The sequence below is a fragment of the Cimex lectularius genome, unplaced genomic scaffold, assembly GCF_000648675.2.
Source record: "Cimex lectularius strain Harlan isolate CLEC.00 unplaced genomic scaffold, Clec_2.1 scaffold78, whole genome shotgun sequence".
Classification (NCBI taxonomy): domain Eukaryota; kingdom Metazoa; phylum Arthropoda; class Insecta; order Hemiptera; family Cimicidae; genus Cimex; species Cimex lectularius.
In genome coordinates, this window is record NW_019392658.1 from 528,915 (window position 1) to 552,863 (window position 23,949).

General features: G+C 35.2%; 1 protein-coding gene across 2 annotated transcripts in view; it reads right to left on the reverse strand.

Moving 5' to 3' along the window:
- LOC106663359 (B-cell receptor CD22-like) overlaps positions 1-23,949 on the reverse strand; it is a 569,781-nt gene that overhangs the window by 30,484 nt on the left and 515,348 nt on the right. For both annotated transcript variants that reach the window (XM_014388165.2, XM_024224807.1), the window contains one exon: positions 5,379-5,585. In XM_014388165.2, coding sequence (XP_014243651.1) covers positions 5,379-5,585 — 207 coding nt within the window. The remainder of the gene's footprint in view (positions 1-5,378; positions 5,586-23,949) is intronic.

Here is a 23,949-nt window from a genome sequence, read left to right on the forward strand (position 1 = left end):
ATATATATATACATACATACATACACTGACAGGTAAAAAATTCCACCCAATTGATTATTTTTTCATTTTCTCGATAAAAGAAAATTCTGCCCTTAATTTGTCTCATTGTTTTTATTTATGTTTGTTTATGCTATGTTTTAAATTGGGAATACGAATTAGAGGTGAACACACTTAATCCTTAATACAAAACGAGGATAAATGATTTTTCAATGTTTACTTTCACGATATTTAAAATTTTTATTCAGTCTCAATTGAATTCTGAAGCAATAATCTGTTTAGTTTTCGTCTTCGTTTTTTTAATTTAAATGTTTAAACTTAAAAATGTCACTTAGTGCTGAGGATGTTGCGCGGGGTAGGGCACTTCTCCATCAGGTTGCGGCTATTGCCATCCATAAGAAACTCTGCGAGACGCCGTTAGACTTTTCGACCAACTGGGTCCTAGAAGAAGACCCGGTTCTGGACCCCCTTGGGTAAAAGAACCACAGGATGTCCGTTTTTTGACTTTGAAAATTTGAGAATTTTCTTTATGAGATAACCTCAAAAGACGAATATGAGCACGTCCATCACTTCCTGATACACCCCACGTTTTTGAAAGTTCTCTTCGTCAAAGATGGGCTAACCTCCAGCAAAAACACATTTCCAGACTGTTAGAAAGTATGCCGAGGCGTCTTCCAGATGTAATTAAGGCAAGAGGACGAAATACGCTATATTGAAAAGTTAATTAAAAATCTAAAACAAAATTAAAAAAAATTTTATCTGTCCGTCTTTTTTAAATTTTTCATTTTCCTTAGAAATTTACATTTTTTTTTTTTACTTTTTTAGACAAAGACTCACTTATTAAACGTTAAAGAACGTTCAACTTTGATTAATGTATAAATATATATACAAAACAAGTTATATTACAAGTGGGTCTGTCAGTATATATACAGGGTGAATTGCTACTCGTGCTACAAACTTCTCCAGTAGATTCTTCACCCTAAAATGAACAAAAAAGTTCATATTGTCCATGGTCCGATTCNTGAGAATCGGACCATGGACAATATGAACTTTTTTGTTCATTTTAGGGTGAAGAATCTACTGGAGAAGTTTGTAGCACGAGTAGCAATTCACCCTGTATATCACTTATATTTATATATTTTTTAAAACAGCGAAAATTTTTAAAACGAATTTAAGGGACGCCCATTTCAAATTACGACCAACGGTGATAGTTGAGATTTACTGGGAAACACTGCGGAAACTGAAATCCCGGCCATAAGCATTTCAGAACAAATAGGACAAAAAGCATATTACAGGCCCACTGTAACTAGTAGGTCAACTGTAACGTCTAGCAATGAAATCACGGCTACGAACATGGTGGACGGAAGTTACTTTTACTGGAGGTTTACCCAGCTCGCGTAGTTACTGAGAGTTGCCATACGGTTAACTTAAACTCTATATGAGTCCATATTCGAATTGCCTCCCTTAACAATCGAACTGCCCCCCTGTGGGGCGTGGGCCTCACGTTGGGAAACACTGCCCTAACCCGTCCCTACCTAACTTCAACACACGCAAAAATACATTGTGTATCAGTCCCAAAAACTCGTCAGTACATTCTTTTTTTTTCTACTTATAAATCCTTTATTTAATAGGAGAAATGATACAAAAAACTGCACAAATAGCAGGTAAAAAGAAGTTAATATTCTCAGTCGATTTTCAAAATTAGAGTACGGTTGCACCACTTGAGATTTTTACTTTATTTTCCGCCATATAGAAACCAGGTAGAACCAGGTGGAAAAGCCAATTTTTAAATCTCAAATCCTCCCGGTTTGAAATCTTATCTATGGGCGGAAAAGGGGAAAGGTGACCCTGGCGCTGTTGAAAATCCCCGAGTTATACGCGATATGAGGTCATGACTCCTCGCGTTACACTGGCTGAAGACGATCGTCGGGTCCCTTTCGAGCATTCAACCCTCAAAAGAGCCTTTGATCGCATCCTCGGGTGACAGGGGAGATTTTTTCTTTTAGATTCTGTTGCGGTATAAAAACGCTATTCCGTTTAAAGAAGCCGACGCTTCGTTAAACAATAAATCACAAATCACAGACAATGCCGTTCACGAGTGCAACTTTACACTAATGCTCTGAAATTGTTGGAACAGTCGAAAGTTTGATAATTATATTCATATACTAATTACATGAAATACGTTCGAAAATCGTGCGTTTCAGAGGTCCCCGAATTCCAAACGACCGTCTTCTCTTTTCGATTTCAACTTTTCATCTGCACTGGAATTCCTTTTACAATATTTTTTAAATTTATTTTTTTATTTTTTTTAACGAGGTTATTTCAACTACAAGGTCATTTAAACTCTCGTGGTGCCGGTTTTTGAAAAAAAAAAAAAAAAAAAAAAAAACTGTAGGTGTGTCGTGCATTCGAACCCGGGACCTTTTACCTTACACTGATGAACGCCGTGTCATCGCCTAAAGCCGGCAACACACTTACCCGATGAAATGCTATGCGATGCTACCCAACGCCTTGCCATGTTTTGGTAGGGTGTGCACATCTATGCGACGTCAAGCGCACGCCACGTACAGTCACACAGCGTATATCACAAATCAGTATCACAATTGCAACGCCTCTTTTAACGTTCTTAATGCATTATTTTGAGCAAAACCATGTTATAAATTGTATGTTAAATTTTAAGAGCACAACCATGTAATAAATTGTTAGTTAAATTTGTTTTAACTAAAGTTATTCCGGTGTTTTGATAAATTTTCTTCGTAACCATCACAATTAAATAATTTTTAACAAATCTTATGAATTTTTGATGTTTAATTTGGTTGATATTAAAATAAGAATGTTTGTAACTAACGTAATGACAAAATTACATATACATAGTTCGAAAAAAACTACAAAAAATATGAGTGTCCTGTTCTGACGCTACTCGACGAAAATGGTGTAATTGTATGAGCAAAACCAGAAATAAATTGTTAGTTAAATTTTATGAGCAAAACCGAGTTATAAATTTTTAGTTAAATTCATTATATCAAAAAATGGTATTCCGGTGTTTTGATCAATTTACTACCAACCCATTAAAAAAATTTTTTTAAAATAAAAACTAATGAATTTTTGATCTTGGTTAATTTGGCTTATATTAAAATAAATATGTTGTAATTAATATAACGACAACGATACATGTAGTTTGAATAAAAATATGAGTGTCCTTTTTTTTCTCTTCGACTGTACTCGATGCTACCCGACGATAATCTGGACAGTGGGGATCGCGTAGCGTAGAGTTGGGTAGCGTTGCGTGGCATCGGGCAGATGTGCACCGGGGTTATTCAATCTTATGGAAAATTGGACTTTGGATTTGCGTTGGCTAGCATTGGGTAGTGTCGCATAGCGTTGCATCGGGTGTGTTCCCCGATTAAACAGTTCCGGCCATCGACGCTTCCCCACAATAATTTATAATTACGATTTCAGGGATTATATAAGTTATAGATACATGGTTCATGAACTGTCATTTGCAAAAAATTAATAATTATGTTTTATCAGTTTATGAATAGAGCAAGGTTGCTAAGACCGACGAAAATGAAAATTCTTACCCGGTTAATAGTCGTTTTATATTTTAGCACCTTGTTCTTTCCTCATTATGCGTGATTTATGTTTTAACTTCATACTTTTTATTCCCTTTTGGAGTAATTTATTCTGGCGTCGTAAATTTCAGATACCGCTTCCTTTCCGTCTTAGCCCACAGCTTGTACGATTTGGGGCGGTTAATCGTGAAAAATGGTTATCGATAATGGTTCGCATCGCTTTCACCGATCATTTTGACATCGATCCCAGGACAAAAAAGGCTGGTGATGTAAATCCATCGTCGCACGGACAGGTTCGGGATTAGTTTTTAAATCAAAAATTTATGAACGTCAATGCTCGACGGTAGTGACCGGTCCCGCCCGTTTCGCATTCTCTCCCCAGATCAATCGACTCTCATGTCGAATTAAACTGTTATTTACAAAAATTGACGAGATTAATCGATCTGCAAGTGTGTGTCGGTCGAACTTAACTGTATTAATGGCAAAACCGGCAAGCGAGAAAGGCAGAATGCATCTTTGAACCAAATAAAATAGGAACATCGGTCGTATGTCAGAAAAATGAATCCAAAATCAACTCAATAGAATATACAAATCTATGCAAGACAATTACGAAAGATCTACCATGGTTGCGAAAAAATAAAACCTCTTCCTGCAAGTTTTAGAAGGTTTGGGTTGCTTATAGACATGGTATTAAAAATCACATGGTGTCCATAAACAGGCCGACAGGACGAGTTACAGAATATTTCACTGAGCTGTATTACGGTGACGAAGAGGATATTTTAGTGAGGAACATCAGAAAGAACCAGGACACAGAAGCAGCAATATTGCAGGATGGAGTTCGATTACTTGTCCTTTTTGTCTGTCTTTATTCAAAAAGAGACATGATAGGCTTAGCCAACATCGGACCAATCAACCTCTCGTAGGTAAGCTATAAGCTTGACGTCGGCGGTCAGGAAACTTGACCGTGTGGAGACCCGAGTCACAATAACGGCTGTATGGTTGGAGTAACCAGTCGTACCGGGGTCTTCGGGCAGGAGGGTATGAAGGTCGAAGCGACTGCGACTGCCATGAATTTCCTCTTATCAAAGGTTTTTTCTTTGGTGTTCACACAACAAACAACAAAAGTTGGGAAACGAAATGGAAAATATAGAGGGAAAAACCAAAAGCCAGTTCAAGAAAGGGAAAGAGTGGATCCAATCTACCAGGACTCCCTCAACCCCACGATTTTTCTCATATAAACATATTTTTATGTAGGAAAGAGATGGAACTTCACTAAAACAATTATAGCACTTTGTTCAGAAATTGATTTCCTACAAAATTAGCAAAGAAAAAAAATCGCAAATTTTTTAGGCGCCATGTTCCCCTGCAACTGATAAGGAAATCTGCAAGTTTTCATTATATCTTTTATTAGTAGATTTTCAGAAAGCATTCGACTCTAGGGTTAGGACTATAGTCTATTCGACTATAATAGACGCATTTTGTATTAAAATTAGACTAATTGTCAGCCATCATCAATTTAAACACATGCAACGTCAGTCTATTTTAAAAAGATGAAAGGGCTTAATTGGCAGTCCACTCGTCAAAAGTTTGGTAGTGGCTAAAGCTCATTATCAAACGCAAACGGTCAAAGTGACCACAACCGTAATTGTAAATATGCCATCGTAAGAAAATGCCCAAGGTGATAAAAATAAAAGAATCGATGAGGTCATGTGTTCGCTATCGTGTTTATTTCTTCAGCTTTAATCCATTTTTCCTCCCAAACAGGTTTCCTTCCAAACCTTGTAATTGGAGGTTATCCTTTCTACTTACGGTGCATTTCCAGAGTGATTTTGATTGAAAGAGGCTGGCTGATGTTGTTGTTGCTGGCTTGGCAGGTGTACGCAGTATGGAGGTGATGCCTCTCGAGGTGACGGACGATCAGTTGGTTGTTCTTCACGTTGGGAAAGGAAGAGCCAAGGTCGTTGGACTCGACCAGCTTCTCGTCTATCCACCAACGTACCGTCGGCTCGGGTCGACCTGCAAATCCATAAACATCCAATATCAGTAACGGCATTGCGTTAATACGTAAATATAATGTGCAAAACGGAAAATTAAGAGTATGGGAACAATAATTATTAGTAGACTATGACTTAGTTTGAGAAGGTAGGTTTTAACATGTAATATTCATAAAAGACCTGGGATGTCGAGTTGCAAGTTCATCAAGATAAGATACACCTGAATACTTGATTCGCAACTTTCAAAATGTTATTTCAAGCATTTCTGTAGCTCAGAGTCTCATGGAACCGATTTCATGCTGTGCAAGAAAGGGGTTAGTTTAATACAAAAATATAATACAATGAAAAAAAAAAAACAATTTTTGGCCCGAAAAGAGTTTTTACCTTCTCATAAAACAATTTCTGCGAATTCCTGATCGACCTTAGAGTTTTCTTCTTATGGCCAGATTTTACGCCAAAAATACTACACAGATAGATTTTACTTGTAAGAGAGAGTCGATAGACTATGTTTTAGTTTGAGACGGTAGGTTTTAACATGTAATATTCATAAAAGACCTGGGCTGTCGAGTTGCAAGTTCATCAAGATAAGATACACCTCAATACTTGATTCGCAACATTCAAAATGTTATTTCAAGCATTTCTGTAGGTCAGGTCTCATGGAACCGATTTCATGCTGTGCAAGAAAGGTGTTAGTTTAATACAAAAATTTAATACAATAAAAAAAAATTTTGGCCCGAAAACAGGTTTTACCTTCTCATAAAACAATTTCTGCGAATTCCTGATCGACCTTAGATTTTTCTTCTTATGGCCAGATTTTACGCCAAAAATACTACACAGATAGATTTTACTTGTAAGAGAGAGTCGATAGACTATGTTTTAGTTTGAGAAGGTACTATTTGACAAACAATATACGTAAAAGGCTTTGGATGTCGAGTTGTAAGTTCATCAAGACACCTGAATACTTGATTCGCAACTTTCAAAATGTTATTTCAAGCATTTCTGTAGCTCAGAGTCTCATGGAACCGATTTAATGCTGTGCAAGAAAGGTGTTAGTTTAATACAAAAATATAATACAATAAAAAAAAAAAACTTTTGGCCCGAAAACAGTTTTTGCCTTCTCATAAAACAATTTCTGCGAATTCCTGATCGACCTTAGATTTTTCTTCTTATGGCCAGATTTTATGACAAAAATATTATACAGATCGATTCTACTTATAAAAGAGAGTCTATAGACTATGACTTAGTTTGAGAAGGTAGAATATGACATAAAATATACTTAAGAGAATTGGGATGTCGAGTTGGAAGTTCATCAAGACAAGATACACCTGAAAACATGATTAGGAACCTCAAAAAAAATATTTCACGCATTTCTGACGCTGTCATAGGACTTGTTCAATCTTTACAAAAAAGGTTTAAGTTTAAGCTTTATGAAAATTAGGCAAAAAAAGTCGCTACGCCTCTTATATTATCCTTTACTTTAAAAAGCAAAATTTGTAATAATACTACTTTCAACGAAATAGCCAGAATACAGTAGTAAAAAAAAAGGTAAGGAGAAAAAATAGGAATTTTAATTTTCCATTTGTAATTCAACATTCCAAATCAATTTATGTATTATATTATATTTATATTTATATTCGAAATGTTCAGTATGAACCTTTACGCGTTTCTTCTTTGGAAAAAATATGGAAGGGAAAAGCTCTTCGATTTTTTTTGTGGCGAATTTCCCTTGTGGAAAGCGAGAGAAATAATTGCACATTTATAGGAGGGGTTGTCTAACGAGTAGGCGGGTGTGTTTCTACTCGACTTCAAACATTAATGTGCGGAGGACCCGAGTTCCCTTTCACCCTACACTATATTTCTCCTGTGTGATGGTACACCTTTATTTTACACAAGCACTCCCGGAAAGAAATATCATTTATTCGAGGAGAAGCGGGCCAGATAAAGATCCTAATGATTCCCAACGCCATCTGCCTTACAAACTCCGTTCAATTGTTAACGCCCTTATAACGAGGAATTAACCTACGAGTGACCCTTATTAATTAAACTTTATCCTTACTTTAATTACTTGTAAATATTTAGCGGGTCAGTTTAGTATTTATTCGGGCCTCAATAGGTTTATTAACGTACTTGAAAGAATGACGGTCAGTTCCTTGAATGTATTAAGAAAAAGCTTTTGCACGAAATGCAGAATAATTAAGAGATGTTGCGTATGTAAAATATCTGGGAATATCTTTTTATCATACCAAATAAACTTTCCGGGAGGTCAAAGCAGTAGTGCCCTTCCAACTTGTTGGACATTGAGACATCACTACTAGAAGGGTCACCACTGCTTGATTCTTTACATCCTAGTTGCAGTCTTTTTTAAAAATCTTTTATTATTCGACCTGATCCCCGCAAACCTTAACCTACCTTTACAGTGATGTCGTTAGAACAACATACGTGTTATCCCAATGGAAATTTTCCCTCATCCGAATTATTCTAGTGCGTAAAAACCTCATAACCTTCCTTCATCCTACCATCTAATGAGTTTACTGCTTATAATAGGAAAAATCCTAGGAAACTCCTGTTTAAACACATTCTCCCCATTTTTTATTTTTGTAACCTCATCCGACAACCAGTTTGGATTCAGAAGTTCATTCCATTTCTTCAGCAGTGATAACTTGAACAAAAGGAGTATTCCTAAATGTGAAACAAGTATTCAATCAGGTATGACACTCGGGGTTTCTCTGGAAGCTTAATATATTACACCCATTTACCCAATACCAGATCCGAAAAGCCTATCTATACTTTCAAGTCGTCCGTGGCCACTCTCTATCAGCCGGATATTGTACAGATGAAGCGGTACCACAAGGAAGTATCTTAGACCATTTCTCTACACGGTATACACCGCAGACTTTCCACTCTTCCTTAAACGATCCTTGCCACCTATGCCGAAGATACCACCATCGTTTACTCTCATATAGATCCTGTCTTCTCAACCAGAAACCCCTGTCACATCCTTTGAGCAGAGGTTCTTGCGGTGGAAGATGGTATGAATATACAAAAAAGTAAACATGCCACTTTCACCCTTCAGAGAATCTACTACAATAGTGTCCCTTTCCCACCAGCTAATGTTGTCCTTGGGCTAAACATTGACAAACGACTTTCACGGTACCTTCACACGCGACTCAAAAGAAAATAGCTAATCAGATGTTTCAGACTTCTTAAAATTTGAGGGACATATGAAAAACCTGACTGGAAAAATTAAAGGACTCATTTACATAACTATTTTGGGACCTATTTGAACATACGCCATCGAACTTTGGGGTTCAATAAAAAGTTCCAACCTCCAACGTATCCAACCCCTACAATAAAAAATCCTTAAAATTAATGTTCCTTTCTATAAACCCAATGTTATCATCCTCAATGACGTTAATATCCAAAATGCCCTTGATGTAGCAAAAACGCACTCATCTCGCACCCTTCCAAATAATCCACCCCGATGGCTGAAGCGTCACTGGCCTCGCGACCTCCTAAGTGACAGTGAAAGTGATTAAGTCTAATATACCAGTTACCGATGCTATGTGCACAACCCATTTTTTTATGAAAGCAATTTAAAAAATAATACTCTTATTTCATGGTTTATGGTGTACATTATTTTGGCTAATACAGATTTTTTTCTAAATATTGCAGTATACATCAACCATTTTCTATTCAAATGGGACCAAATTACTATTTTTACATTTTTCATGTGTTTAGTCTTCTGAAAACATTAAAGAAGGATTTTTTAAAATCGGACATCCATTTCAAAATTTATTCCCAATTTTGTGTGAAAATGAGTTGCTACAACTCCACTTCTTAAACATGTCGAAAAATGTTCTTAAAAATGCCTCAATGTCTCAATTTTATGTGAAAAACATTTAACACATTAAAAAAATATTATACAAAAATTTTATTACAACCTTGTTAACTGTTGATTAAAGGGTTGGTTTTAAGCCGAGTGATATTTTTTTTTCACCTTTTATTACAAAATTACAGACGATTTTTAAATTTATTTTCTTATTATGTTTTATTAATTCATTTTTGTTGGTAATATAGTAATTAATTTTTTAAAAATGTTTTTGATTTCCTACATAAAATTGAAAGAAATATTTTAAAGAAAGTTTGGAGTTAAAAGGAAAAAGGAATTGAGAAAAATTTTTGAAAGGCCTGTTCGATTTAATTTTTTTTAATGTTTCTGGATATTAAACACTATCAAAAATGAGGAAAAAAGTAATATGGTCTCATTGGAAAAAAAGTTGGTTGATTACATTTAGACAAAAAATCAATCTGTATTGATCTTCTCGATCTATCTGTAAGTACATCAGAAGCTATGAAATAAGTGTATTTTTTTAAATTTAACTTCTTTAAAAAAAAGGGGATGTAGCATACAGGGTGTCCTTTTTATATGAGCCGGCTGAATTTCTCTTGAACCAATGGCGCAGTAAAAAAGTCATGTTTAATATTTTGTATTCTAGCTTCAAATTATTACCTTTTTTGGAGAAAAATTATACAGGGTACCTCAGACCCAGTTCAGTTTCAAAATTTCAAATACGTCCCTACACATCCTGACACATAGTTTTAAAAGATTTTTACGCTGAAAACAATGCTGCAATTGAATTTTAAATAGATCAAAAAATGAAAATGTTATGGCAAAAAGTTTGAAAAAAAAAAACAGTCGTGTGGTTTGCTATTTATTATTATTAACCACAATTCATGTTCGAACTGCCTGCCTTGCGTATAGATGCAAAGATTTTGTCTTTTTAACCACTCTTCATCGGGGCTCAGAGAGATAGAGTCAGGGGAAATGGATTGATAAGCATTTTCTATTCTTTGCCGCAGATGGATGATCGTTTTTTTTCATCATCGCATTGTACAAGGAACGTTAGTCGCCTGTCATAATCAGAGTCCCAAAGCCCCTGGATAAGAAGAGAGGGATGCGGCTTAAAATTGTACCTCCTGAGAACATGTCTAATTTAATTTTTTGAAAAACCTAAAACCCCTCCAACATTTCAGTGATAGAATTCGAATACGTCCAGTCAAATGTTCTTATATAAGGTTTGGTTGAAATGAAAAAGTTAGTGTCACGAGCGGGATTCGAACCCATGACCTTCGGCTCCATACGCCGCGTCTCTGACCGCTTGAGCTATCGTGACTTCGATCCAATTGGACACCAACTTCCCACGGTTAGAGCAGCGGCGTATTTAGCCGAAGGCCGTGGTTTCGAATCCCGCTCGTGACACTAACTTTTTTTATATCAACCAATACATTACATGGAACGCTAACAGAAGAATCAACTCTAGTGACCTGAGTTCGATTAGAAAGGTAAGAACTAAAAGTCTCAATACCCACGCCAGAAATGCCCATATAGGAATCTTTAGAAATAACTAGTAGTAAGTTGGTCAATAGACCACTAAATATAATGGATACAGTAAAACATTCAGCTCCACGTCGAAATTACGCTGTCTGTTTATTGGCAATGGAACATAAACTGATCCGCATCTCCTCATATTGCGAGCAACACGTATAAACCTATTGTGGTTTACTCTGGGGCGATCAGGAAATTTCCGGGAGTACAACTCAACTGCACGGCGCGCAGTACCACCACTACAACTCGCTGTTGATCGGAAAATATGCTATTCGGTTCATTTTGCATTGAATACTGAATGTAACGATAGGTACTTTTGTAAAATGTTTTTACTTCCAGGAGTGCTGGACATTACACATAATGCGAGTTTGACAAAAAATGACAAAATGTGAACAATAAAGGCAATTAATGTTTATTTTAGTGAAAAAGCAAATTATTGGAATTAACATCAAAACAAACGAAATGCGTTTTTTCAAACATTTTGCCATAACTTTGTCATTTTTTATCAATTTAAAATCCGATTTCAACATTGTTTTCAGCGTAAAAAACTTTTAAAATGTTTTGTCAGTTTGTAAAGGTTTATATTTGAAAATTTGAAGTTGAACTGAGCCTGAGGTACAATGATAATTGTTCTCCAAAAAAGTAAAAATTTGAAATTAGACTAAAAATTGGCGCATGTGTAAATAAATAAAGAAGGAAAAACATTTTTTATTATAAATTTTTCGTTATTTATTTTACAAATTACTTCTGAAATTATACAATACAGTTTATGTGGATAAGAATAAAATTGAAAATGACGATATTCGTAATGATTACATTAGAAATGACCCCAGAGTAGGTAGAAGGAAGAAAAACAGAGGGAGGGTGAGAGAGAATAAAAAACCTATTACATCGGTATCTTTTATCAACCAGACGGAACGATGTCGGGCTTATATGGTAAAGTTAATAGTGCTATAAGTTTAAATAAGTCATGGAATTAGACGGAGTTTTGTAACAAGAGTTGACCTGCGTGGCTCTGGGTCGGGCGCCCATTAGTGTCGGAAAAGGATTTTTTCCTTGAGTTAATTCTGTCGTTATCACCAACGAGTTTTTACCTTTTTTGCCCCCCTTTACCCTGGAATGGAGACCAATTTCGCTAAACTCTCACACAGAAGACGAAAGACGAGAGTGACAGCTAAGCGGATCTTCGACTAAATTTTTAATGGTTATAATTCACTCTTTTCTCAGGACTCGTCGTGCTTACGCTTCATTCTGAAGAAGTTAGGTGATAAAATCAAGACGATTAAACGGATCAAGAAATTTTTCGAACAAAAAGGGTCCCAACTTATCATCGTACCCAAGGTTTTCTTAAAAACTACACAAAATACGCAGCCTAGAAGATAAGTTTCAAAGCATAAAGCGAGGAACACACCTACCCGATGCTACCCGACATCTTGTCTCGTTTTGGTAGGGTGTGCACATCTGTTCGACGTCAAGCGCACGCCACGTTCAGTTAAGGTAAACCACGTCAATGGCAAAACTGAACTGGCGTGCCGGACTGTCTTTTGTTTTCTAATCGAGGCGGTAACAAGCTGGTGAAAATATAAATGAGACGTTAATCTTTTTTTTTTATAAAGTTTTGGTTTAAACGAAAAAATTAGTGTCACGATGGGGATTCGAACCCACGATCTTCGGCTAAATACGCCGCTGCTCTACCACTTGAGCTATAGAAAACTTTAGCCCATTCAAATCTCCAGGAACAGACGGAATATATCCAGTACTACTACAAAAGGGAAAAAATATACTAATCCCCCTACTTGTAAAAATATACAGAAGCTGCCTAGCAATGGGATATATCCCAAGCATATGGAGAACTGTAAAAGTAGTTTTCATTCCTAAAGCGGCTCGGAATAACTACACAGATGCAAAATCGTATAGACCGATTAGTCTAACATCCTTTCTACTCAAGACACTTGAAAGGCTGGTTGAAAAACATGTACGGGGCAGCTCTTTACAAGCAAAACCCCTTCATAAACATCAACATGCCTATCAGAAAGGAAAATCGTGTGAATCAGCACTACATCNCTGAGAAAACATCTACACAACATGGGTATATACAGCGATGACCCCATTTGCAGATTATGTAATGAGGAGGAGGAAACAGCCACTCATATCATCTTCGAATGCGAAGCAACAGCTCAATGGAGGTTTAACCTAGCGTACGAAAAAGACACAGGGAACCAAATTGCAGCAATAACAGTCAATGACTTGATGCTTCTGAGAAGAAGGATTGAGTCTATTGACTAAACTAGGGAACTGGGAAGGTACAATAAGCCAGAAGGCTGCAGTGCCCGGGGAGTGCAAACCCCGCTTCCTAGTATCCTTTTCTACCATACCATACCATACCATACCACTTGAGCTATCATGACTTCGAATCCACCAACTCCCCATCTCAACCTACAACCTTGCGAATTTTCCCTCTTGTTGCCTTTTTTTGGTGGATCGAACTCATGATAGCTCAAGTGGTTGAGCAGCGGCGTATTTAGTCGAAAGTCGTGGGTTCGAATCCCGCTCGTGGCACTAGCTTTTTTATTTCAACCAAAACCTTACAAAAAAAAAATTAATTAATTGAAAAAAGTAATTTGGTCAATAGACCACTAAATACGTCTTAACCACTGGCTCCTAATTTATAATAAATAAAATTATAATAAAAGGCTAATTTATAATAAATAAAACCGTTTTATTTACTATATATTCAAATGTATTTTTGGAACAATCCAGAGCTGTATGAAGGCCTGTAGCTTTCTCTTACACCGCGATCCCCTCAGTAGATTATATTTTCATTACATTTAGTAGAATATTACATTTTCTCTGATAAAACTTTTCTTTGATTTGTTTTTCAATTTCTCATGAATGTAACAAATTAAAAAAAACCTTTTATTTATTATATATTCAAATTTATTTTAGGAACCCTCCAGAGCTGTATGAAGACCTGCAGCTTTGTCTTACATACTTCTCTTCCAAATTCCTTTCGGCTTTAGTGCGCGATTTTTGTGTTTTTATGGCGGACTTTTGGCCAAGGATTTTCTTATTTCTCAAAGTTATCATACACTGTATAATCGACTGTACTGTAAGTAGGCCAATGTAAATGAACAGAATATCCAGGTGAAGCGAGCAGTTTTATTTAAAGCTAGTACTTTTTGAACTTTGAAATTCTTCTTTTCTTATTTTAGCTAATTTTTAAATATATCATAATCCCTAATAGTGATGCGGGAGAGGTAATCAGAGAAGGATGGTTGATTAAAAAGACTTCTGTTCTACTATTATCCCCTTTTCTCTTCCTATAAATAATTTAAGGCCTGTTATTTTGTTTCCCGTTTACACTTTTCTAATTTATTACGGATGTTGCTAATTAATAAAAAAAAAACTTTTTGTTTAGCAAATATTCGGATTTTTTTGAGAACCCTAGAGCCTATAAAGACGTTGACTTTACAAATATCGTCAAATTTTCTTTCGGCTTTGATGCTCGATCGTCGTGCTTTTTTATGATAGCCTTGATTTAAAAGAATGCGTTTTTTTCACCTATAAATTTTTAGGTCATTATTCTCGCCTGTTATCTTGTTTCCATTTAACCGACAATTTCCCGGCTTAAACCGTCCAGTGATTTAGGTCAAATTGCTTCTTGTCACAAAACAATAGCGTTGATCTAAAGTCGATCGTCTTCGGAACGATTGAAATGTCATAATATTAATTTTCATTCGTGACTTTGCAGCGAACCCCCCCCCCCCTCCAGATGTTCCAGTTATAGTATGAAATAATCCTAGTCCTTTGTTTGGAAGGCGATCGATGAAATGTGCGCTGCCCATAAATGGTGTAATCTCTCTACCTAGTGTTAAATGCCTTTAATATCTTTTGATTGTTCTTGAGGCACCTTCGAAAAGGGCGACGATATTAAAATGGGAAACTTTTCGTACAGATTCCGTTGTACGGATTGTGTTAAAACACTTAGCAGTTCCGGTGAGATCGTAGAGTTGACGAGGCTGCGGTGAAACGGGAAAAGGGGTGAGAGTTTCACTACTTTGATAAGAAAAGTTGTGGGCAATATGTCGGACTTGGGCCGAAAGCCCTTCGCCCCTTTATAAAGCGAATCTCTTCGAATTTATATTATTCGGATGGAAACAATGAAAACAAAGCCTCGTTGTTCATTACTCAGAGATGTAAAAGTTGGCATTTAATTTCACAGCGGAGCATATCACAAACTGATGATGAACTATCACGACACACGGTGCCAACTTCGTAGTTTAAAGCCTGATAAAAGTTAGATACTGCAAAAAATATATTAAAAAAAATTTGCCACATTTTTTTGAAGTAAAAAAAATTTGTTGTTTTCTGTTTATACTACTTGAGTCTAAATGTACCCTCAAAACTTACCCACGGCCACTGGCGTACCAAAATAATCCAGATTTATTTTGCTTCTCATTTCTATGCGGCTCAATTCTAACATTACTCGCTTCTTCCAAAACTATGAAAGCTGACATACATAATTAAAAAAACTCAGTGTTCTGCTTTTGTATTTATTTATTTTTTCAATTGTTTAATCTTTTTTGGAAACGAAATTAGATTAAGAAAACTGGGGAAGATTTTAGAGAGGCACAAAGGATTTTGAACATTGAAGGCATAGGAAAGGTGAAAAACCTTGGCCAAAAGTTTGCCAAAAACCGACAAAATTTGAGCACCAAGCAGAAAGGAATTTGGAGGATATTTACAAAGTTTTCAAATAGAGCTGGAGGGCACCAAAAAATACATAATAAATCATTTTTTTTATTTATTTATCATTAATTCATTATTTTCGTGGTCCGCTTGACCAATACAAGACAATTAATTAAGGTGTTTAGTTGAGATGAAAAAAAGTTAATGGCACGAGAGGGATTCGAACCCACGTGGATCGAGGTCACGATAGCTCAGGTGGTAGAGCAGCGGCGTATCTAGCCGAAGGTCGTGGGTTCGAATCCCTCTCGTGCCATTAACTTTTTTTCATCTCAACTAAACACCTTAATTAATTTTCTTTATTTATAATAATCAAAAGAGGATTCAAGGAAGAAAAAATGTTAGGAGGGAAAATGTGCAAAAATAATATGAAAATGGCCAAACCGTTATATTTTTCTTTGGAAGTTGTGAAAGCTAATTTCCATTTGACATTTATTTTTAAGCCTTAGTTTTCTCAAAAACTACTCAACTTAGAACCTTTCCTATTTTATTAAACCGACCTCTGCATTCCCTCTTGTTCAAAATTGTAATCGATCCACTTCGTCAACAAAATTTAAACGTTTTCCGTCATTTTCCGATCTGAGAAGGCAGATAATCCCGATTGTTAATTGAACACTAATTTTGATTGGATCCCATCTGAATCGCTACTTGGCGGCTTCGTCGTTATTCACGGAAGATGGAGTGCCCCGAACCGCTTTCATTGCCAAGCTTTTATCTCTATGATTAAATTTCTTCCCTCGCGAACTCGACGACTAATTGACCACGAGCCGGCTGCCAACTTCCATTCCCAACTATTACCTACATTCATTCTAAAGGCATCTTTTGTGTTTTAACTCTCAAAAAAATACTCTCATCTTAGCTATTGTAAGCTTAAGGTGGAAGTCAAATTCATAGTCATTCAGAATCGATTTATGTTTAGTGGTCATAATTGACCATATTAAATATTTCAATTAATTGCTCTTTTTATGTAAGGTCTTGGTTGAGACGGAAAAGTGAGTGCCTCGAGCGGGATTCGAACCCACGACCTTCGTCGAGCTATCGTGACTTCGATCCACTCGGATACCATCCCAACCTACCTATCTAATTTTCCCTCCTTTTTGCCATTTTTCAAATGGCGTGTAATCAGGATACGATTCTCAGCGACTTAAGAAAATGGCCACCGCGAGCTGTTAGTGAAGTGATTACTTCTTTGCTTATTATATTAACCGATGTATGTTTACTGGTCATAATTGATCATATTAATTATTTCACTTAATTATTCTTTTTATGAGAGGTCTTGGTTGCGATGAGAAAACAGCACGGCAAAAAAGGGAAAATCGAAAGGTTGTAGGTTCAGATGGGGAGTTGGTGTCCGAGTGGATCGAAGGCACGTTAGCTCAAGTTGTTAGAGCAGCGGCGTTTTGGGCCGAAAATCGTGGGTTCGAATCCCGCTCGTGACGCTAGCTTTTTCATATAAGCCAAGACCGTGCATGAAAAGAATAATTAATTGGATCTTATTCGGAATATTAATCACGATAATCAATGAAATTACGGGTCAACGTGTCCTCATTTCCTAAATAATATCCAATAAACAGCCTTTAACTTCAAAAAAGGACTTCAACGTGTTTCGACGTGTTCAAATCCGTTTGCAAAAGCTCGCTTAGAATGTCATGTGGTTCGTGAAGCTTTATTTTCCTTTATTAAAGCCATTTATAAGAAGAACCATTTCATTGAGGACAAACCTTGCAATTCCTAGGGTTATATTTGGACAAAACCTTGACTCGGAAGAGACATATTGAATGCATGATAAAAAAAAGTCAGAGAGATTCTTTAACGACCAGAAAGAGGTCACATATAAAATTGGGGTGCTGATCCTGATGTAGCCCTCTTTTTCTTTAGAGTTTAATACGATCGGTTTTAGATTATAGCTGTTTTTGGAAATGCGCAGAATCATCTGTTAAGAAACAGGAAGTCATTCATAATAAAAGAATACGTCATTGTTTAGGCTTTATTCGATCAATTCCAATAGACATAGTACAACTGGAAGAAATGTTTTGAACCGTCATCAGAATTAAGATGACAGTTTCTGTCGGATAAATTCGTTCTGAAATTTCATGCGATTCATCAATATATAATGAAATAAGCCTATTTTCATTTACTTCATTTGGGATGTGTAGGGGCTAATCAGACCCATGTGCTTTTTACGTTTTTTTTAAGAGATCGATTTCGGGGGCATCCTATTCCCCTCATCAGTCTTGTGTTTCTAAAATGTTCAGGTTTGTATATTATTTTACAAAACGATGACATTTTACAGTTAAATGTTTACAAAATATAATAAAATTATGTTAAGAATTGGTTGGTAACTGACCTCGTTTCTGATCCGGAAACACGTAACGCGGTATGTACCCCCCCCCCCCGAAGGTTGTATCTACCCAATATGTGCGTTATTTGCAGGTACCATATATTGTTTATATTGTTTTCTGATTTGTATTTTTTACTTAATTTTACATTTTTCATTTACTATTTTTCGTTTTATATATTAATTATTTTTATAGTAATAAGTGTTATATTTTTTTACATTGTTTTATTACATTTTACTTTATTTTTATACATTTATTAGGTTTTGTGGTCCGCTGGACCAAATATATTCTTTTCAGTTAATTAAGGCTTTGGCTGAGACAAAAAAGTCTGTCACAAGCGGGATTCGAACCCACGACCTTCGGCTAAATACGCCGCTGCTCTACTACTTGAGCTATCGTGACCTCGATCCAAATGTAATAAGCAAAATGAAAGTATACTTCACTAAAAGCTCTCCGTGGCCATTTCATTTGTCGCCGAGAATCAAATAGATTACACGACATTTGAAAAATGGCAAAAAGGAGAGAAAAGTCAAAAGGTGGAGTTGAGATGAGAAGTTGGTGTCCGAGTGGATCGAGGTCACGATAGCTCCAGTGGTAGTGCGGCGGCGTTTTTAGCCGAAGGTCGTGGGTTCGAATCCCGCTTGTAACAGTGACTTTTTTTATCTCAACCAAAGCCTTAATTAATCAAAAATTATTTTTATAGATTGTGAAAATATTTTTGCATTGTTCATGTTTGTTTTTATCTTGTTGTATATTTATGTTGTTTTTTCCATGTTTATATAGATATTTTCCAACCCAATTAATTTAATCTGATTATTCTCTCTGCCCCATATTTTTGCCTTATAAAAAATTATATTGAGCCCTGTATCTTTTACGTGTTGGCTTAAACCAGTATTATCACTTTTGTTTTTTAATTATTTTTACGTTGGTTAACTCTTTTGTACAGGAATTGTACAGTTTTCCCCAATGTACGCTTTTTGACATGACCATTTTAGTTTATACATCAATTTACAAATTTTACGTTTTTCAAAAGATCCTTTATGGTAGGCGAAATATTATGCACCTTTTCACCGATGTATGAATAGAAGATAAAATCTGTATATTTCTGTATGTATGTAATCTGTATCTAATCTGTATTTTTCTTCTTGTTTACATATTTTTTTTTGTTAACTCTTCCGCCTATATTAGTCCTACATTTCAAAGAACTTCCTCTTTTACTTTATATTCGTTTTTATATTTATCATTATAAAAAGTCTTCAGTTGTAGTTTTATAGCTTTTTCAATCAAACTTTTTGTGTAAGTATTTTTTTTTTAGTATTTCTCTAATTCCTTTCAGATTACATTTGTGAAAAGGTATATCGCCGAAAGGTAAATCGAAAAGGTATATCATATTATATAACTTAATTATAAGGTTTGGTTTGTATTTCTTATTAGTTTTAAATCTAGAAATGACAGCTTCTTACTGTTTTGTTTCTAACGTGAATTTTATATTTTCATATAAATGATTAAAATCTTTTAATAGGACATCTGGGCCATCTGTATGCACAATTATTATAGTGGCATCTATATCTTTTAAGTAATTATATTCTCATTTTGTGGTGTTTAACATTTTTCCTAATAGCTCATTTATATAAATTCCTGCTACTTCTGGCAATAATCTACCTCCAATAGGTAAGCCTATTTTTTGTTTACATATTTCCCAATTAATAAAGAAATATGAATTTGTAATACACTTTTCTATAATTCCAAAAAAGTTATTATTTTGTAGGGTTGTGTAATGTTATAACATGTTCCATTTTTCTTTTATAATTTTATGACTTCGTTAAGTGGAATTGGTATTATAATAAATCTAATCTTTTTTTAATTTACACCTGTTTTGAACTATTGTTCAATTCATTTTAATTTTTAACATCATACCACTGTATATTTGATGACCGGCTTAAACGTACATTGTTTTCCTTATCACACATTCTTGGTAATCTCCCCCTGTATGAACTATATTTCTTTTATACCCAAAAGTGATGATTTTCAAATCAAGCAGTGCCATATTTTTGCACCGTGCCTGTTGTTTTACTTTATCCTGTTTAACTTTTTATAATATTATTGTCTTTTCACGTATGTTCCATTTGTGTGATAACTTTGTACATAACTACCATTTCTTAACCTTGTCTGTCTGCAGAACAGCAAAATCTTTTTGTTTTTAACCTTTTCATTTGTTCTGCAGCTCTTAAAATTCCATCATAAATGGTATTTTTTATAAATGTACGCACTTATGGTGGCGAGGCTACTTGTTATATTCATGAAGTTCGTTATTATGCTGACCAATTTTCTTCTAAGGATGCTTTTTTTGTTATCAGTTTTAGTTGATTTTACAAACATGTACTCTAAATCCATAATGATTTTTTGGGATTGGCATTTTTTAAGGGCCAAGGTAAGTTAAGTTTGGATCGTACGCTAATATTAAAAAAATATTAAAAAAACAAAAACAAAAAAAACTGGAAAATGACTGTTAATTTTATTCATTATTAATTTTTTTACAATTACTGAACTACGATTATGTTTGTTGGAGTTGTTTTTGATTTTTATACAAGAATACAAATTTCTTTTCAAGTCTACTTTTATGCTCTTCATGATTGCTATTAAATGTTTGCTCTAACACTTTCAAACTTCCCAGCAAGAGTATTCCTTTTTTCTTTTTTATGTCTTTTTTAACTTTTCTTTTTATATTACACTCCCTTAATTTTTAAATTTTATATCTCAATATTATGAACTATCTAAGCAATATCAAGTTTTACTAACCCAATTGACAAATAACAACTTAAATAAAAGCAAAAATTAACAAAACTTCAGTGTACACGATAAGATTAAACCAATATAGTACATAATCCATTATATTTCGTGGTCCGATTGACAAAATACTTCTTTCAATAAATTAATCTTTATGTAAGGTATGGGTTGAAATAAAAAAGTTAGTGTCACGAGCGGGATTCGAACCCGACATTTGAAAAATGGCAAAAAGGAGGGAAAATTCGAAATGTAGGTAGAGATGGGGAGTTGGTGACCGTGTGGATCGAAGTCACGACAGCTCAAGTGGTTCGATCAGCGGCGTATTGAGCCGAAGGTCGTGGGTTCTAATCCCGCACGTCACACTAACTTTTTCATCTCAACCAATACCTTACATAAAGATTAATTAATTGAAATAAGTTATTTGGTCAATCGGACCACGAAATATAATGGATTATGTACTATATTGGTTTAATCTTATCGTGTATACTGACGTTTTGTTAATTTTTGCTTTTATTTAGGTTGTTATTTGTCAATTGGGTTAATAAAACTTGACATTTCTTAGATTTTTTCAGTAAAACTATTTGATTTATAATCATTGCTCACTTTACGTATAATATTTCAACCGCCTTATAACCTTATATTCCTATCGGAGCTCACTACAGCTTTCAAAAACATGATTTTGTCTACTTACGTATAACGTTCCTATTATTTACTTAATCAATTTTGTTATCTCCTTTTTTCGGGCTGTTTTTTTCTTATTTTGTTCGAAAATATTAACATATAAATATTTTTCTTTCAATGTACTAAACTTGTGGATAATAAACTATTTTGTCAAGTATGAATCAGATAAATGGCAAGATTACCAAATGGTGTTTACCGACGGTTCAAAAAACGGAGGAAGAGTGTGTTGTGCTATTTGTTATCTCAAAATGTATATGAATGTCTAATAAAATTACTAACGGAAGCTGACATTTACTCCGTAGAACTATATTCCATATCAAATGCATTAAGTTACATTGGTTTGGGCCAAAAGGCCAAATTTGTGGAATATCTGACGGTAAGAGCTCTTTCCCAAAACTAAACAAAGGTAATTTCTAAAACGCAGTTTATATCGGTTGGGAACTAAACGCTGAATGGCTAAAAACATGCGGTTGGTAAACACAGCAAGAACCCAGATGCACATACTACAAAATCAACATCCCAATGTACACTCTTCCAGGATTGAATTGCCCACAACCTCGCAGCCGCAAACGATTGTTGATTTTAGAAGTACCACCGACGTTATGTTCTTGACATAGTTGTGCCACATAAAAACAATTGTTTCTATAGTTTAATTTTAGCAATTGACGTCCGTAAGGTGCAGAGGCAAAAAAATTTTTATTATAACTTCAACGCTATTAATTTTGAGTTCGGACGGTCTTACTATTTGGTTAGAACATGTTCCGAAGTTGTACGTAAGGAAATAACGTTTCACCGGGTCACAGCCTTCCCCGGAGTCTGCCTCGTCCATAAGTAATATCAGGGCTCCAACACCGGCTGTCGACCTTCGATCTAACACGACAATGTGCAACCTAAAATACGTGAACAAAATAATTTATGCTGTTACGTTAGTCAGTGTGATTTTTTTAACAATTCTGTTCAATTATAAACAGATTTTTTAATTTTAAATCATGACACATTTGATAACATAAATTGTAAACAATTTTCGAACCTCTAAGCATTTCCAAAGTTCATATGAAAGTTTTAACAGAACAGTAACTATAGGACTAGGGGATTTTTTTTAAGTTATTTGACCTACTCCCGGCTTGTTAATCCTCTTTATTTGCAAGTTTTGATATCTCACTAGGTGTACTGTTCAACTAATTTATAACAGTAAACTTTTAGCACACCTATTGTATTATGCCACTAACAAATTATAATGTTTCAAACTGTATAGTTACGCGCATTGTCTTATATTTTTATATCAGGTTTCATATAACCTCGTCGTTCAAATACCCTCCAAAAAAATAAACTGCGGACAAATGGATAGGGATATTTGTAATTTATTCTTATTCTATTAATTTGAATTAAATTAATCGATATATTGTCGTTAGTTGGATAAAGCAAAATAGAAAATACAAACGAAAAACAAAAAAATTCGTCAATGTCGATTTTTATTAACGAATTTACTTAAGAATCATAAACATGACTATTACACATTTTGTAAACAAACACCTTTTCTCGACTTTTCACCATTTTAATCCAGTTTTTTCTCTTTAACCATGGAAGGACAAAGCCTTTATGAACACAAACGATTCGTAATCATTTGTGGGAAGTTGGCCTCATATCGGATGCCCCTTTGAGACGATCTGCAGCAACAGCCCGCCACCAGCAACCCAGCAGAATATGGAGCATCGAGGGCCTAGAAGAAAATACCATATGGGATCAGTTATGTTTCTGATGAATCGCATTTCTCTCTTTATAGTGATAGTAGATGATAGTTGCTGGTGGCGGGCTGTTGCTGCAGGTCGTCTCAAAGGGGCATCCGATATGGGGCCAACTTCCAACAAATGATTACGAATCGTTTGTGTTGATAAAGGCCTTGCCAAAACATTTTGTACCTCATTTAGGAACTATGGAAAGAGTTCCGTTTTGAAGCAATGACAAAATTTCTGTCTTCGCTTAGAGTCGCAATGCGCCGAGATCCACTACCAGACCTCTTATTGGCACTTCCTTTCTCTCGGAATATGGCTAAAGCGGGTAACACCCGATGCAACGTTATGCGACGCTACCCGAAGCCACCCGATGCAAATCTAAAGTCCATTTTTCCATAAGATTGTACTACCCCGTGCACATCTGCCCGATGCCACGCAACGCTTCCCTACTCTACGCCACGCATTCCCCACTGTCCAGATTTTCGTCGGGTAGCATCGAGTATAGTCAAAGACAAAAGAACCGGACACTCATTTTTTTTTTCAAACTGTATATATTATTGTCATTATATTAATTATAACATACTTATTTTAACATAAACTAAATTAAGCGAATCAAAAAATGCATTAATTTTTATTAAAAAAAAAAAAAAAAAATAGTTTGAATGATTTGGCAGAAAGTTGATCAAAACACCGGAATACCATTTATTGATAGAA